Source organism: Mercenaria mercenaria, chromosome 7 (genome assembly GCF_021730395.1).
Source record: "Mercenaria mercenaria strain notata chromosome 7, MADL_Memer_1, whole genome shotgun sequence".
NCBI lineage: Eukaryota > Metazoa > Mollusca > Bivalvia > Venerida > Veneridae > Mercenaria > Mercenaria mercenaria.
Window position 1 is genome coordinate 45,926,331 of NC_069367.1, and position 14,964 is coordinate 45,941,294.

The 14,964-nt window shown below is 35.9% G+C and overlaps 1 protein-coding gene across 14 annotated transcripts in view; it reads left to right on the top strand.

Annotated features, from left to right (window-relative positions):
- The window catches only part of LOC123556063 (unconventional myosin-XVI-like), a 150,462-nt gene that overhangs the window by 97,207 nt on the left and 38,291 nt on the right, over positions 1-14,964 (top strand). For 13 of the 14 annotated variants that reach the window (XR_008371733.1, XR_008371734.1, XM_053548318.1 and 10 more), the window contains 3 exons: positions 1,887-3,141; positions 7,343-7,465; positions 8,151-8,345. Coding sequence is in view for 12 of the 14 variants with exons in the window: in XM_053548318.1 (XP_053404293.1) it covers positions 1,887-3,141; positions 7,343-7,465; positions 8,151-8,345 (1,573 nt within the window). In the remaining 2 variants the exon portion in view is untranslated. The remainder of the gene's footprint in view (positions 1-1,886; positions 3,142-7,342; positions 7,466-8,150; positions 8,346-14,964) is intronic. The other variant, XM_053548323.1, reaches the window with a different exon arrangement.

A 14,964-nucleotide genomic window follows, 5' to 3' on the forward strand; every position in this document is an offset into this window, starting at 1 on the left:
CCAGTTGCCTCCAGTAAGCAGTCATGGGACTAGGGGCCATATATGTTTTACGAACTGCTCTTGTTACTTTTTCTTAATAGTTTTATGTTCAACACTCAAAATGATAAAAGCTGTTGACCATTAAAAGTATCTGCAGAAGTATTTCAGTGTCAGTAAAACTGTTCTTTCTGTATATGTTTTCATTATATTGTTAAATTAAACACATAATTTTGCCAGTCTGTTATGTGTGAGAAAAATAAGTATAGAGTAATAAGACTATTTAACATTTTCTGTACAATGCTATATGTCAGATGATGAAATGCTGGTTACTGATTATGCAAAAAAAAAATATAAAAAGACAAAGTATTCATGCCCGGTGTTTGCCACATAGTTGTCAGTTTTAGCAAAACTAAAACCATCACAGCTATTTTCCAATCTTCTCTGGTGTTCTGAAGGTCTGGGAACAGATGCAACAGGCTGCATGAATCTGGCTGAAATTTTACGATGGAAACTATTTATATGCATAGAAATTTGATCTCTTGGGATAAACTACAACAAATCTTTGAAGTTGAACAAAATATTCAGGCATTCCTTTTTCAGATAAGTTTCCAGTGCTGAAAGAAATAATGACTCAGACATTAAATTACTTTTGGGTTAATCAAGTCATGATTTTCAGCATTTTTTCCTAACATTTTCATATTTATACCCCCACAAAACGAAGTTTGGGGGGGTATATAGGAGTGAGCTTGGCGGTTGGCCGGTCGGTCCGTTGGTTTTGATGGTTTCCGGATGATAACTCATGAAAGGCTTGACCGATTAAAATAATTTTTGGTACACAGGTGTAACATTGGAAAATACAGGTCAAGTTCGAATTTGGGGTCAGTAGGTCAAAGGTCAAGGTCACAGTGATCCTGAACAGTTAAACGGTTTCCGGATGATAACTTGAGAATGCTTGGACCTAGGATCATAAATTTTGGTACACAGGTGTTACATCATGAAATGCAGGTCAAATTTGACTTTGAGGTCTGTAGGTCAAAGGTCAAGGTCACAGTGACTCGGAACAGTTAAATGGTTTCCGGATGATAACTTGAGAACGCTTGGGCCTAGGATCATAAATTTTGGTACACAGATGTAACATCATGAAATACAGGTCAAGTCCGACTTTGAGTTCAGTAGGTCAAAGGTCAAGGTCACAGTGACTCAGAACAGTTAAATGGTTTCCGGATGATAACTTGAGAATGCTTGGGCCTAGGATCATAAATTTTGGTACACAGGTGTAACATCATAAAATACTGGTCAGGTTCTACTTTGAGTTCAGTAGGTCAAAGGTCAAGGTCACAGTTACTCGGAACAGTTAAATGGTTTCCTGATGATAACTTGAGCATGCTTGGGCCTATGATCATGAAAATTGATAGGAGGTTGGTTATGACCAGCAGAAGACCCCTAATGATTTGAGGTCAGTAGGTCACAGGTCAAGGTCACAGTGACCTTTTAACAGTTTTCGGACAATAACTTCAGAATGTTTGGGACTAGGATCAGGAAACTTAATCGGGAGGTTGGTCATGTCAAGCAGATGACCCGTATTGATTTTGAGTTCCAAATGTCAAAGGTCATTTAAACCTTTTACGGACAATAACTTGAGAACGCTTGGGCCGAGGATCATGAAACTTCATAGGGAGGTTGATCATGACTAGCAGATGACCTCTATTGATTTTGAGGTCAGTAGGTCAAAGGTCAAGCAAGTTTGGCTTCAAAGGTCAAGCAAGTTTGGCTTTGACATTGGCTTAGTTCTGTAACAAGGCCATATTGTGGGGGTATAATTTGTCACTCCTGTGACAACTCTAGTTTGTGATTATTTTTATAAGAATGTTTTTGGATTTTGTCAACAACAAAAAAATATTTTTCAGACAGGAACTTACGAGGAAATCCATGTTACAGAATCTTATACCCATCACCAGCATGGTCATCATCAACAGTCACACAGTTACGGGAGCCAGTCCCCAATGCATTCACCCCACAGTTCCCCAGCACATCACCCAGGATATCACCAGCAACCACAAAGTTATGGGAACCAGTCACCAGTTCATATGGTCCATGGTTCCCCTGCACATCATACTGGTTATTATCAGCAACAGCAGAACAGTGGGAATCAGTCAGATAGACACACAACTCACGGTTCTCCAGTTTTAAAGTCAAGAGCTGGACATGAGCCCCAGAGCCCGAGTTCGGCAGGAAGTCGACCATTTTCTTATGGTGCTGCAATTTTATCACAAAAACTACATCATGTGACAGACCAAAATGTGAATCAAAATATTCCCTCTGGTACACAAAATGGACACAGTCAACAAAATGTGCCAAATCTTTCGAACTATCAGTACAGTGATCAAGGTGGAAGTAGTCCAGTGATGAATTATGGGAAACATGAATCAGCATTTCATCCACAATCACACAGGCCACCACCCTGTGGGCCTCCACCTCCAGTACCGCCAGATCATCCAAGTCAAGGTCATAGAGTGGCAGCCCCACAGCCACATTATCCACAGAGCCCAAAAATACAAAGACAGTCATCTATTCAAGGTAGTGTTCATAAATCAAATTTTCCTGGATCACCAAAACTTGCACAAAAATTATCACAGAGAAGTAAATCGGTTCCATGCAATCCAGAGGAGGATTTACTTCCTGCACCACCCCCACCTCTTACAGTGAGAGAAAATTACATGGCTGCAGCCCAGCACACCAACAGAACTCCTTCCCCACCTTTACCCCCTCCCCCGCCAGAATTGCTCACAGATCTTCCACCTCCGTCACCACCGCCACCACACCCAGCGATGCTCGGTAATGTGCCTCATATGATGGAGCCTGTTGTAAATCAAAGTCTTCCGAATTCTGCAGTATCCATGTCGCCACGACATCAACCTGCAGCCCCTGCTGCCCCGCCACCTCCACCGCCAGTGTCATCGATTCCAAAGAAGCAAGGAGTTGCAAGCAATCAAGAGGGACCAAGACCAAGAATGGCATTACCTAATGAGAATGCAGGAAGCTATTCTCCAGAACCAACCAGAGGGCACAATTTACAATCAGTGGCGCCACCTAGAAAAGAGTCTTCTCCAGATCAAGCTGCTCTTATACAACAGATAAACAAGGTTCAGTTAAAGAGAACAGGTATGTAAAAAGAACGTTTTTTATTTAAGCTGATACATTAATAAATGTTCTCATAAAATCAGTTTCCGTCGTTTATATGACTGAAAAATTGTTGAAAAAGACGTTAAACCCAAACACACACACATATAAAATCAGTTTAACCTTTAGCCTGCTAAATTTCCAAAATGGACTGGTCGCAAAGGCAGAGTCACTTGCTGCCAGCAGGCTAAAGGTTAAATGTTTTCTGAAGTTCATTTCTGTAAAACACTGTACTTTTCAAAAACTGCTACTTTTAAAGTTTTGGACAAGTTGTAGGTTTTAGCAACTTTTCAGCTATTCAGAGATTAGTCAGAGCAATTCTGCTCACTTGAGATTTGCTGTCACACCTTTATTAAAGTGTGCAAGTTTATTTATCAGTCATGATTGCATGCTACAATGCCTCCCAGTGGACAGAGTTGCTTATATAATGCATACCTCATATTTATTATGACCCCTTTTGAAGAAGAAGTTAGAAAACTTTTGGTTGAATTATCAAGCAGTATCTCAGGAACAACTACATGTGTTGGATTGAAACTTCCCAGGCATGAAGTGTACTGAAATAATCAAGTTAGATAACTCTTGATTGATTATAATGTAAAATATGGCAATTTTTACTTAAAAATAAAAGAAAGTTATATTTTTGCATGCAACTAACTATCAGGCTGAAGACACCCTTCTCATCAAACATACATACATTCCCACATTAGAGAAATCTTGATTGAACTAAATTCCAAACTATGGCCCTTATTAAAGAATTTCTAATTTTGTATTGAGTTGTAACAAAATAATTCAGTTACGTAAGTCTTGCCATGTTTTGCCCCAATTCAGCTTAGACGTTGCTGAATAGTTGAGTAAGCTATCTTATGAACAGCTCTTGTTCTTGAAGAAGTTTCCAGAACATTTATTGAAACTATTTCATGCAGTAAATTAACGTACTGTTTTACTTTTAATTGGTCATAATTTAGACACAGGAATAGCATAGCCAACTAAGAACAGCAATAATTTTCTTAAAAGCAAAAAGTGTGTTACAGTAATTAGTGATTAACAAGTACATCTAACAGTTATTAAGTTGCCAAAAATGCATGCTTTAAAGGCTTTTGGTTTGTAATTAACCACTTGAAAGGCTAAAATATGTGCATGTTTTGCTATTTGTGGTATAAAAATGTGTTTCCTTTAACCCCACTTAAAGTAGATTTAAATATGTGTAATTCATTGAAAATGTTGTGAAAGTAACAACTCTGTACTCTGTGTTAAAGGTTGAGATTGATGGTCATTATTTTGGCAGTCAGTTATCCTACCCAGTGTTTCAGGATTTAACCCCCTTACCCAGCTAAATTTCTATAATGAACTTGTCCGTCTTTGGACAGTACCATTAACTGTTAAAAGGGGTGTTTACCAAAAAGATACTGACTGAATGGTGAACAGTGCAGGCTGATCTTGGTCTGCACTGGTTGCAAAGGCAGAGGCACTTACTGCCAACAGGCTAAGGGTTAATTACATTACTTACTAGCTCTACACATGTGATTAACAACATCCAATCACGTAACAAAACACATGTATGCAAAAAGTGATTTTTTTGAAAAAAATGTGAGTTGGACCTTTTTTGCACTGAGCCCTGGAATTAATCACAGAAATCATTTATCCAAGCAGTGATCAAACTCTTAACCCATTAGGTCAGTAGTGTCCTGTTCTCCATTCTAAGCCAAACTTGCAGGTTCTCAAATATTTTTTCTACTCTTTCTTGAATTTTTCTGAACACATTAACATTATGTGGCACGTTGGTCTGGTGGTAACAGGCCTGAATAGAGTCTGGGCACTGGAAAATTTAGAGATACCTTTGAGGTTCTCACACTTAACCAGAGGCCAGTGCTGGTTCTTCCCTGGCTTTTAGTATATTGCTCCTACACACCAGACATGTTAAAGAACCAAACTGATTTTTGCAGAGAACTATGCTAAATTAGCTAGACATGTCTGTATCTAAAAAAGTTCTGTCTCTGTTCTGGAGGCTTTCTCTGTCTTTGTCACTCAGGTTAGATCCCTGTGTTTCTCTACTGGTAGATGAACTGGCACCCTGATTGGCTGCCTTTGTACATAAAGCACCTTTGAACATGTTTGTCATGAAAAGTGCACTATCTAAATCTTGTATAATAATAATGTGTCCACCTGGTTCTGATTTCTTTGACACACTGATCCTCTTCATTCACCAGCTCCACCTTAGTGTCTTCATGTTTCTGAACTTCCTGGTAGCAGCTACTTTCAGGTCTGAATACAGTTCATGTCCCACTGTCCCTGAAAAATCTACAAACATAAGTTTGCTATTTTAATAAATAAAATCAGTAAGGATACCATTTGAAAGTGTAGGATTTAATAAAGTAAGACAATCAGAAGCTTGCATGCATTAACTTTATGTGAAAAAATCCGTGATTAGTGCCAAAACATTTTTGTTCAAGAAGTTCTATGCAAACTTTCTGTTTCCATAAGACATAATGCATGGTAAAAGGATTAATTAAACATATATTTCAGCAGAATGTAAGACTGTAGTATATTAGCTTTGTATCATTAACCTGCTGAGAACATTTTATTTTCTGCACATGTGAAAGTTTTTGCTCTATAAAATGCAAACGTTATGTTCACATTGTTTTCTTACATCTAGGTCTTAGGTAGATAAGTTATTTTCTGAGTAATAATGCAGAAATTATGAAAGTCTATCTATATTTAAGAATTTCTAATGCTTTTTCTTCCTATTTGATGTACCAGGTAGACATAAAATTCCATAGGCTTGCAAAGTTAAATTAAGACAAAATGGTAAATGGCATTAGTTTACTAAGGAGAAACACAATATGATGGTTTTACAATGGTCATACATTGACTCACTTGAGGACAAAATATGGTATCCGATGTCTCTTTTGCAAGGGACTAGATTGCACAGGGACAAATATTTTATGTCTATTTTACAAGAGACTGGATTACATAGGGACAAATATATTATGTCTATTTTACAAGGGACTGGTTTTTTGTAGGGACAGTATGTTACACCTGTTTTAAATGGAACTGGGTTACATAGGTATATATACAGTCAATATGTTTTACAAGGGGCTGATTTACATAGGGACACAATTTTAGTCTGTAAGGTGCTTTGATGGACTTAGCTTGACTTTAAGGAAATAAATTCATAGACATGTCCTGACCTTGTATGATGCACACACTGAAGACAGAAAATATACTTAGGTTTATTTTTTCTTTTGTAAACAAAGTGTAACCTAGAGCATTTTGCCTAGATAGCTTTTGATGTTTTTAACCTGTAGTTGCTTTACATAGTTGTACAAAGTAAACAAAAATAGCCTAGTGGTGATATTAGCCTTGTATCCTTAGGTTATACATAACCAAATTATAATTATGATGTTATTAGGAGGTAGTTAATGTTATGATTCAGAGACGTATTGCAGTAAGTGGGTCATTAATGTTACTAGCATCATAATTGTCCTGTAACAGAAAGCAAAATTAGTCTCAGTTTTAGCATAGATATTGAAAGGCCATGAAGGAAGTATTTCTACACTTCCACTGAAACTGTCAAAAATTTTACAATCCTGGTGTACTACTATCCTACCCAGGCTTTGCACCACTACACATAGCAAAGTACAAAAAAATGTCTTACTGTTTCAAGTGAATGATGAATCTCCATAAAGGTGCCATATAAGCTCAAGTCACCTTTTCTTGTTAAATGCTAGATCTTCATCAAACTGTCCCCTCTTGGTTGTATCTTATGCACTACTGTCATGCAAGAGTAAAGTAAATTCAAGGCATACCTATTCTTTAAATGAGGCTTTTGTGGCCGAGTGGTTAAGGTCATTGAAACAATGTCCGGAGGGGCACCTTGGGTTGTCCTCAACTATGAAAAGCTTGAAAAGTCCCAATATGACCTAGATTATGTTTGTGTTGCTCTATAACCAAACCAAAACAAACAAAACAAGTCCGTAAAAAATTAGTAGTTTTCTCAGAAGGTTAGGATTTCATCTAATACTTGTAGGACACCTTATTTGCCATCATATTTTCCACGAGCTTCTTTTGTTGCTGTATATATTTGATTTTCTTGTACATTGTAAATAATGAGTATGTCTAGCCACATCCCAGATATTTTCCGACTGCTGTTCTTACATATTTGTTCAATATAATGTACTAACAGAGAGTCTGTCACATGAGACGGAAGGGGAGAGAACTAGCTCAAGTCCTAAAACAGGAATGGTAGAGTTATCTGCAGTGAAGCTGAGACAGACATCTGCTAGAATCAAGTTACTGGAGAAAGATGGTATATTATTAAGAATTTATTAAATACATGGGAAAATAGGGTATTCATTTAAGAGTTCAGTAATGCATGTAGGACTGTATATATGCTTACATTTATAACATTTAAGTTTGCATGGTTATGTTAAAATAGTTAATAATGCATGAAACTAATAAACAAAATTTAATGTGTTTGCATGATGTCAGTGTTTATAGCACTGATTTTAACAGGAATATTGTGTGTTTAAATCCTGCAAAGTGGCAGACTTTGCCTATAATTGTCACAGTCAGTGGCTCTAGATATCAGTGCTGGTGTGATAGCCAGGTTATGAACAGTATATTCACAATAGATTGATGATGTAATATAATTGAATATTAATGTACCAGATATCATAACTTTGTATTTTAATGATACATTTATATTGATATTGTACTTGTGATCTTGTTTGGAGATATGCAGACCCTTATATAGGATGAGGGAAGCTATTAACTTTGTGATGCAACCTGAGTGTAGTTGGGAGGAGAGGTGTAGCTTTAAATAGTAAAAAGGTAAGATTGGGAGGGGCTTTAGAAAGATAGGCTTAATGAGAGGAGATACCAGGTGTAATGGCTTAGTGAGGGGAGTATTTACAGGATTAATCATTTGTTTAAATTTCTTATTTCTGTATAATTTTGTCCATATATTTCAATTTATTTTTGCACTTCAACAGGAATAAAGGCAACCAGTGAGGAACCAGTGCCAGAACCTCTCCCAGTACCACAAGAAGAGGCCCCACCTCCACCTGCAGTTTCCCAACCTCCCCCTGCGGAACCTCAGCAACTGACACAGGTGACGCCTGCTGTGTCCATGTTTGAGAAGAAAGTCGAGATGATAGCAAAGGGAGATCAGCGCATTAGGAGAAAAGGTCAGTATTAAGTAATTGTCAAACTTAGTACTGAGAAGGGTACCAGTCTTCTGATCACTTCCATGAGATTGAACAATGGAAAGACTGGTCTTCAAACTAAGTGTTATAACTGTAGAGCCTCAGTTTTTCTTTAAATCTTAAATACTGTTTACATCGTACTTGCGACCACCTCTGTTAAGAGATTTTTTTATGAAACGACTGGTCAAAATCCCTCCCAAACGTTTTCAGTACATAAATTCATTCAATTAAACGGCTTTATTATTAAATGACTAGCGACCACATTAATGTAGTCCCGACAGGTAAAATATTTGACAAAAGTATCTATTAAGCAACCCGATACCAAAGTCCCGCTGGGCTTTTCTTCACCTATATTTGGTGAGTACATATTGAACCTGACTGAATGCAATTAACCTTTGTAACAGTCAAACTGACGAACAATCCAGCTAAAATTTTCACGGTTTGTGGACTTGGAAAAGTGTTCATGATCTTAAAACAGATTTTAGTTAGTAATACAATGTCATGTCAAAACAGTTAAAAATAACTGTTCTCTTCACCTGACTGAAATTCATTAAGAGACCATTCCATTAAAAGACCACCTTTATCAGTCCCTTTGGGCTGTCTCTTAATACAATGTTGACTGTATTGAGATTTGTTAGATCACCTATTTGTCTCACATGAAGAGATTAAATGTGAAACAAAGAAGTCATCTTTACTACAATACTATGTTGCAGTTTGCTTAAGAAATTTTCTCAGAGATGTATGTTGATTGCTCAGATTAAAGGAGAAACATATCGGCCGCACCATGAGAAAACCAATAGGGTGCATTTGGACCAGCAGGGATCCCGATCGGGTCGGATCCATGCTGTTTGCTTTAAAAACCCTTATTGGAATAGGAAACGTTAAAAAACAGAAAGGGACCTGCCCTACGCGCGATTTGCGGGCTGGTTGGACCAGCTGTTGCAAAGCCACTATGTTGGTTTTCCCCAAGGCGCAGCTCAATTATGTTGCTAAATTCTTGTAAAAAAGACTAAATTTTAAGGATGTTTACTAATAATGGAAACTGAAAAGTTCAAATTTAGAAGACACTTGAACATCTGTCTGCATTATAAGTGAATCAATCAAAGATGTACTGATTTGTTTTCTTCTTTCTGATTGATTTGGCATGTCACTGCTGGGGCACATAACAATCACCCAAAATGCGAAAAATTTTCAAATTTTTTTTCTTTAAAAATTTGTCATGTATTTAATTTTCTCTGTGAAAAGTTTTACATAAAAAAAAAGAGAGATGAATTTGTTATGGACAAGACTTGCAGTTTTTTACTCACCTGAGCACAAAGTCCCGGGGGTGAGCTATTGTGACGCCACCGCCCGGGCGTCCTCCGGCCACACTTTCCTTTAAAACAACATCTCCTTCAAAACCACTAAGTAATTTCATCCAACTTCACAGGAATTTTTTCCTTGGGGTGAAGCTCTACAAAAATTGTTCAAAAAATTGAATTCCATGCAAACTCTGGTTGCCATGGAAACCGAAAGGAAAAACTTCAAAAATCTTTTTTCTAAAAAACCAGAAGCCCTAGAGTTTAGATATTTGGTTGAAGCATTCCCTAGGGACCCAAAAACCAAATTTGGGTTCAAATCATGACCCCGGGGTCAAAATTGACCACGCCCCAGGGTCACTTGTTTTTAATGGAAATCTTAAAAATCTTCTTCTCAAAAACTAGAAGCCCTAGAGCTTAGATATTTCACATGTACATGAGCATTGCCTAATGGACCTCTGTTAAAGTTGTTTCAAATCATGACCCCGGGTCAAATTGACCCGCCCCTGGGGTCACTTGAATGTTAACATTAGAAAATCCCTTAAAAAATCATTCATTCCTTTCAAAAAACCAGAATCCCTGACTTAGATAATTCACATGTAAAATGTGAAACTTGCCTAATGGACCTATCTAATTTAAAGTTGTTCAACTCAACCCTGGGTCAAAATTGACCCCGCCCCTGGGGTCACTTGTTTTACATAGAAATCTTCAAATTTTTCTAAAAATAAACCAGAAGGCCACACTTAGATATTTCCACATGTAGCATTTTTTTTGCCCTCCAAATGGACCTCACAGAATTTAGTATTCAACAATCAATGACCCCCGGGTACAAAATTGACGCCCGCCCCAGGTCACTTGATTTTACATAGGAAAATCTTCAAAAAACAATTTTCTAGAAATAAACCAAGTGCCTCATATCAGTAGATATTTCACATGTAGCAATTGCCTAGTAGACTTCTAAAAGATTTATTCAAATCATGACCCCTTGGGGCTTCAAAATTGACCCCGCCCCATGGTTACTTGAATTTGTACATAGAAAATCTCAAATTTACTGAGAAAATAAACCAAGAAGGCCCTAGAGCTTGTTAGAATTTTCACAATGTAGCTTGCCTAATGGACCTTCAAAAACATTTGATGCGAATCATGACCCCTGGGTCAAAATGACCCCGCCCCAGGTCACTTGATTGTACATAGGAGAAATCTTGAAAACATATCTAACCATAAACGCGAAGCCTAGAGCTTAGATATGTTCACATAAGCATTGCCAGTGGACCTTTGTTCAAATTCATGACCCCCGATCAAATTACCCAGCCCCAGGGTCACTTGTTTTACAATAGGAAAATCTCAAAATTCAAAATAAACCAGAAGTCTGATTTTAATATTGACATGCAGCATTGCCAATAGCCTTCTACAAATTGTTTCAACATCATGACCCCCAGGTAAATGGCCCATGCCCCAGGGTTACTTGATTGTACATCGGAAAATCTTCCAAAAAATTATTTAAAATCATCAGTTTTGACATTTGAAACATGTAGACTTATACTCTGTGAGCGACAAGACTCATCATGACCCTCTTTTTTAAGAGAACTGTGGTTATGCAAACCAGTAGTCACATAAGTTTGGTGCAGAAGCTGAAGTAAGTGCTTGTTGATTAATGAGAAAGTGGAATGATATTTTAATTCGTTGATCATGTACCTCTGATTTATCTGGATAGGTTGTCCTTTGTTACTGGAAATATTATATAGGCGTTACTTAAAACCCAGTATACTGATATCGCATAGGTGTTCTCTTGAGCATAACTTTGTCTTTTTGGTAGGATTCAAAAGGTTTGTGTTTGTAAAAATCTTGTAACAGCAATGTTTGAAGTTTGTCATATAACCTGGAGGGAGAGGTTTGATGAGTTTTTCAAACACAAGGTGTTAATACTACCCGATTATTGAATATATGTACCATGAGAAAACCAACATAGTGTATTTTGCGACCAGCCTGCATATCCACGCAGTCTGGTCAGGATCCATGTTGTTCGCTAATGGTTTCTCTAATTGCAGTAAGCTTTGAAAGCCAACAGCATGGATCCTGACAAAACTGCACAGATGTGCAGGCTGGTCTTGATCTATGCTGGTCGCAAATGCACTATGTTGGTTTTCTCATGGTGCGGCTCATGTTTATATTGGAATTTCAGTATTTGTTTATATAAAACATTTCTTTAGATTGCTTTTACAGTGTTAGAAAAAATATTACTTAGAAATAGATAATATTCAAAAACTCTGGATTATAGATGTATTCTTCTGTAGATTTTGTAAAGTATTTTCTCTCGTAAATTTCCTTAAATTCTCACTACTTCGGGTAGAGCAGAAATCTAATTTTGTTATGAAGTGAATTCAGTTTTACCTGTAGCTTTCAATCTTGCTAAAATTTTGCACTACAAAAATTAAAACACAAATATGTGCTTTGGCAGACTTCCTGTATTAATTAAAACAAACTAATTCAGACTGCTGATGTGTCTTTGAATTTATTCCAGTAACATTTGAGAACTGTTTAACACTCAGAGATTGCACTTTTACTACATACTCATGGAAATCTGTCCTGTATAACAAAACTGTTTCAGAACAAAAAAGTGTGAATAAATGGTGCATCTTCTGGTTTTGTTCATGGAAAATTACTGTTTTATGCTGTTATAATGCTTTCTCAGAAATCAAAAGAAAATGTGCAGATACTTTAATCAAACCATCCCCTAATCAAACCATCCCCTACCTTGAGTCTTTAGAGACTAAATTTTGGTTGATGCTCTTCTGTTAGGTGAGGGGATAGGGTTTAAAAGCCCTCAGAAAAATGTTGAAAATAAATTAACTTGTAAATATGGTAACTAGTGATGGCCTGTACTGACCTATACAAGTAAAAAGCTGATAAATTACTATGGGATAGGAGGCTTTCATGCAATTATATTAGAGCACTGGGGTCGGTGTTGGGGGAGGGGAAGGGGGCAGAACATCACCCAGCTACTTCAAGATAATGAAAGTTTCTTTCTGCTGCATTCATTAAGTCTGTTTATTTAACAGGTAATATTAAAGGTGTGTATCATATGTGAGTAACATTAATGCAATTGTAAAAAGCATGCAGGAATGTGAAAAAGATATAATTAGTCAGTTATTAACTTAAGTTCTAGCAATCAATGTGAATGGTTTTCTCATTTAATAATGTTATTAATAAATTTTTACTTGGGTACTAGGGTGCAGTATTTGCATTATTTTGCCTTTATACTTTCAAAAGATTCTGAAACATGTATACATGTAACAATTTAGGGGAAGTCACTGCATTACTAGATGAAAAAGACTAGTTTGACCCCCTGCAGTGTAGTCATAAATGTGTTAGTCATATTCCCTAGAAAGTCTAGCTGGCTTACTCAAAACGTTAATAAACAAAGGAAATACCATAGAAAAAAATAAAAGTTTCATTTGCTGGAAGAAAATTGTTTTAAGTTTTATTGTATTTCTCATTTCGGCATTGTTCCTTGTATCCCTGTTATTCTACAAAAGAAATTTGTTAATTATTCTGAATGGAAACTAAAACAAAATGCTCATCATTGTGAAGTGTGAGATTTTTTATGGTTTATTTATTGAAAGAAATACATTTGTATTCAAGTTAACCCTTGTAAGAACTGTCCCATTCAAAATCTTTAAACATTTTAAATCTTTAAAGTCAGATTTAATGTCACCACCATTTCCAGGTATTTTTAGGAAAATCTAGGACTAGTCAAGTGTTTCTGATTCAACTGACAATTCAAGCAAGTGGCTTCAGTAGAAGAAACAAAGAAGTAATGAAATCAATACTACAGGAGAAAATATATTACATAAATTCATGTAAAAAGTAAAAAGCAATATCAGTAAAATTACATTACATTTACTTTGAAAAAAAAAAAAGTATGATGTGAATTTGAACCCATGGTAACATAATATGTTGAAGTAAGAGACCTTACCACTACACCACCCAGTCGTCAGTTAACTTTATTGGTAATTTTAGCAATGTAGATATTTTCCTGATACAAATATTGTGTAAAGAAAGGAAAAAACACCCAAAAATACTGGCGCCATGTCAGTAGGAATAATTACCAGCTAAATAGTTTAATGTGAACAATGGAGTTGCACTACAAAGTTTACAATCAGTTTTCATTGTATCATAATGTAATCCACATTGTAGGCATGAAAGTTATTTCCTGTCAACTAGAATTCGGTTTGGGCAAGTAAAGTTATAGTTGAAGTTGTCCTATGTAATTTAAAAGTGCTCTTCAAAGTCAAGGTTAAGCCCTGAATTGAAACATCATTAACATGAATTTGATACGCACAAATTGTCTTAACTTCCATGCCCAATTATTTTTTTCTGAAGTTTAATATGGACATTTTTTTAATTTTAGATACAGCTACATCACAATGCCTCCAATACATTGTGTAATTGGTACTTTTTCTGTAATGATGGCCCTTTTTTTAGAATTTTTTGGTACATTTATAAGTGACAATGTTTCATAATTTTGACTCATTCTTGAATTTTGATATCTATTAACAGAAAAAGAAATCTGATTTGTAGTATTATAACAAAAAAAGTTTTTTTTTTCTTTAAATGTTAGATAATCAATTTTTTTTAATGAAAAGAGATTTTTGTCAATTATTTAAGTTCAATGTTTTTTCTAATAAATTTAAGGAGTTAAATGAATTACTTATTCATGAAGAATTTTAAGCCCCAGTAATAACTGAATGAAGAATCACAGAGAAACTTTTCAAGTGAGGATATTCGAGTATTCCATTCTGGAACGGAAATTATCAGTAGCTCTGGTTGTAGTTATATCTGACAGCATTCTGCTGGTGCACAAATAGCTGGCACAGATAATGCTGCAGCATTTCCATGATAACAAATTTATTTGGGAAGTGTAAAAACAGCTTATCACTGCCATACCTTGATGTGCAATTCAAGGGATTGGATTTATTTGAAAAGTGTTAAAACACAAAGTAAAAGAAGTGTTGTGTTTCCATTAGACCTCATTTTTAGGTTTAAATGCGTAGAAAAACGAGGAAATTGATTGAAATTTATTCTGGAATTTAGACAGGGAATATATTCTAAGTTTAGACTGAATAATGTTTAGTATTAATATAGTTATAATAATTTATTGTTTGTATAAAATATAATGATAAAAACTGAGATAAGTGAATAATTTAATTTTTAAAGATAGGAGTGAGGGAGTGTGATAGGGAGTTTAAAATGAAATTGTTCTGAAAGGGGTTTATATAAGTAACACATTTCATATTTATAGT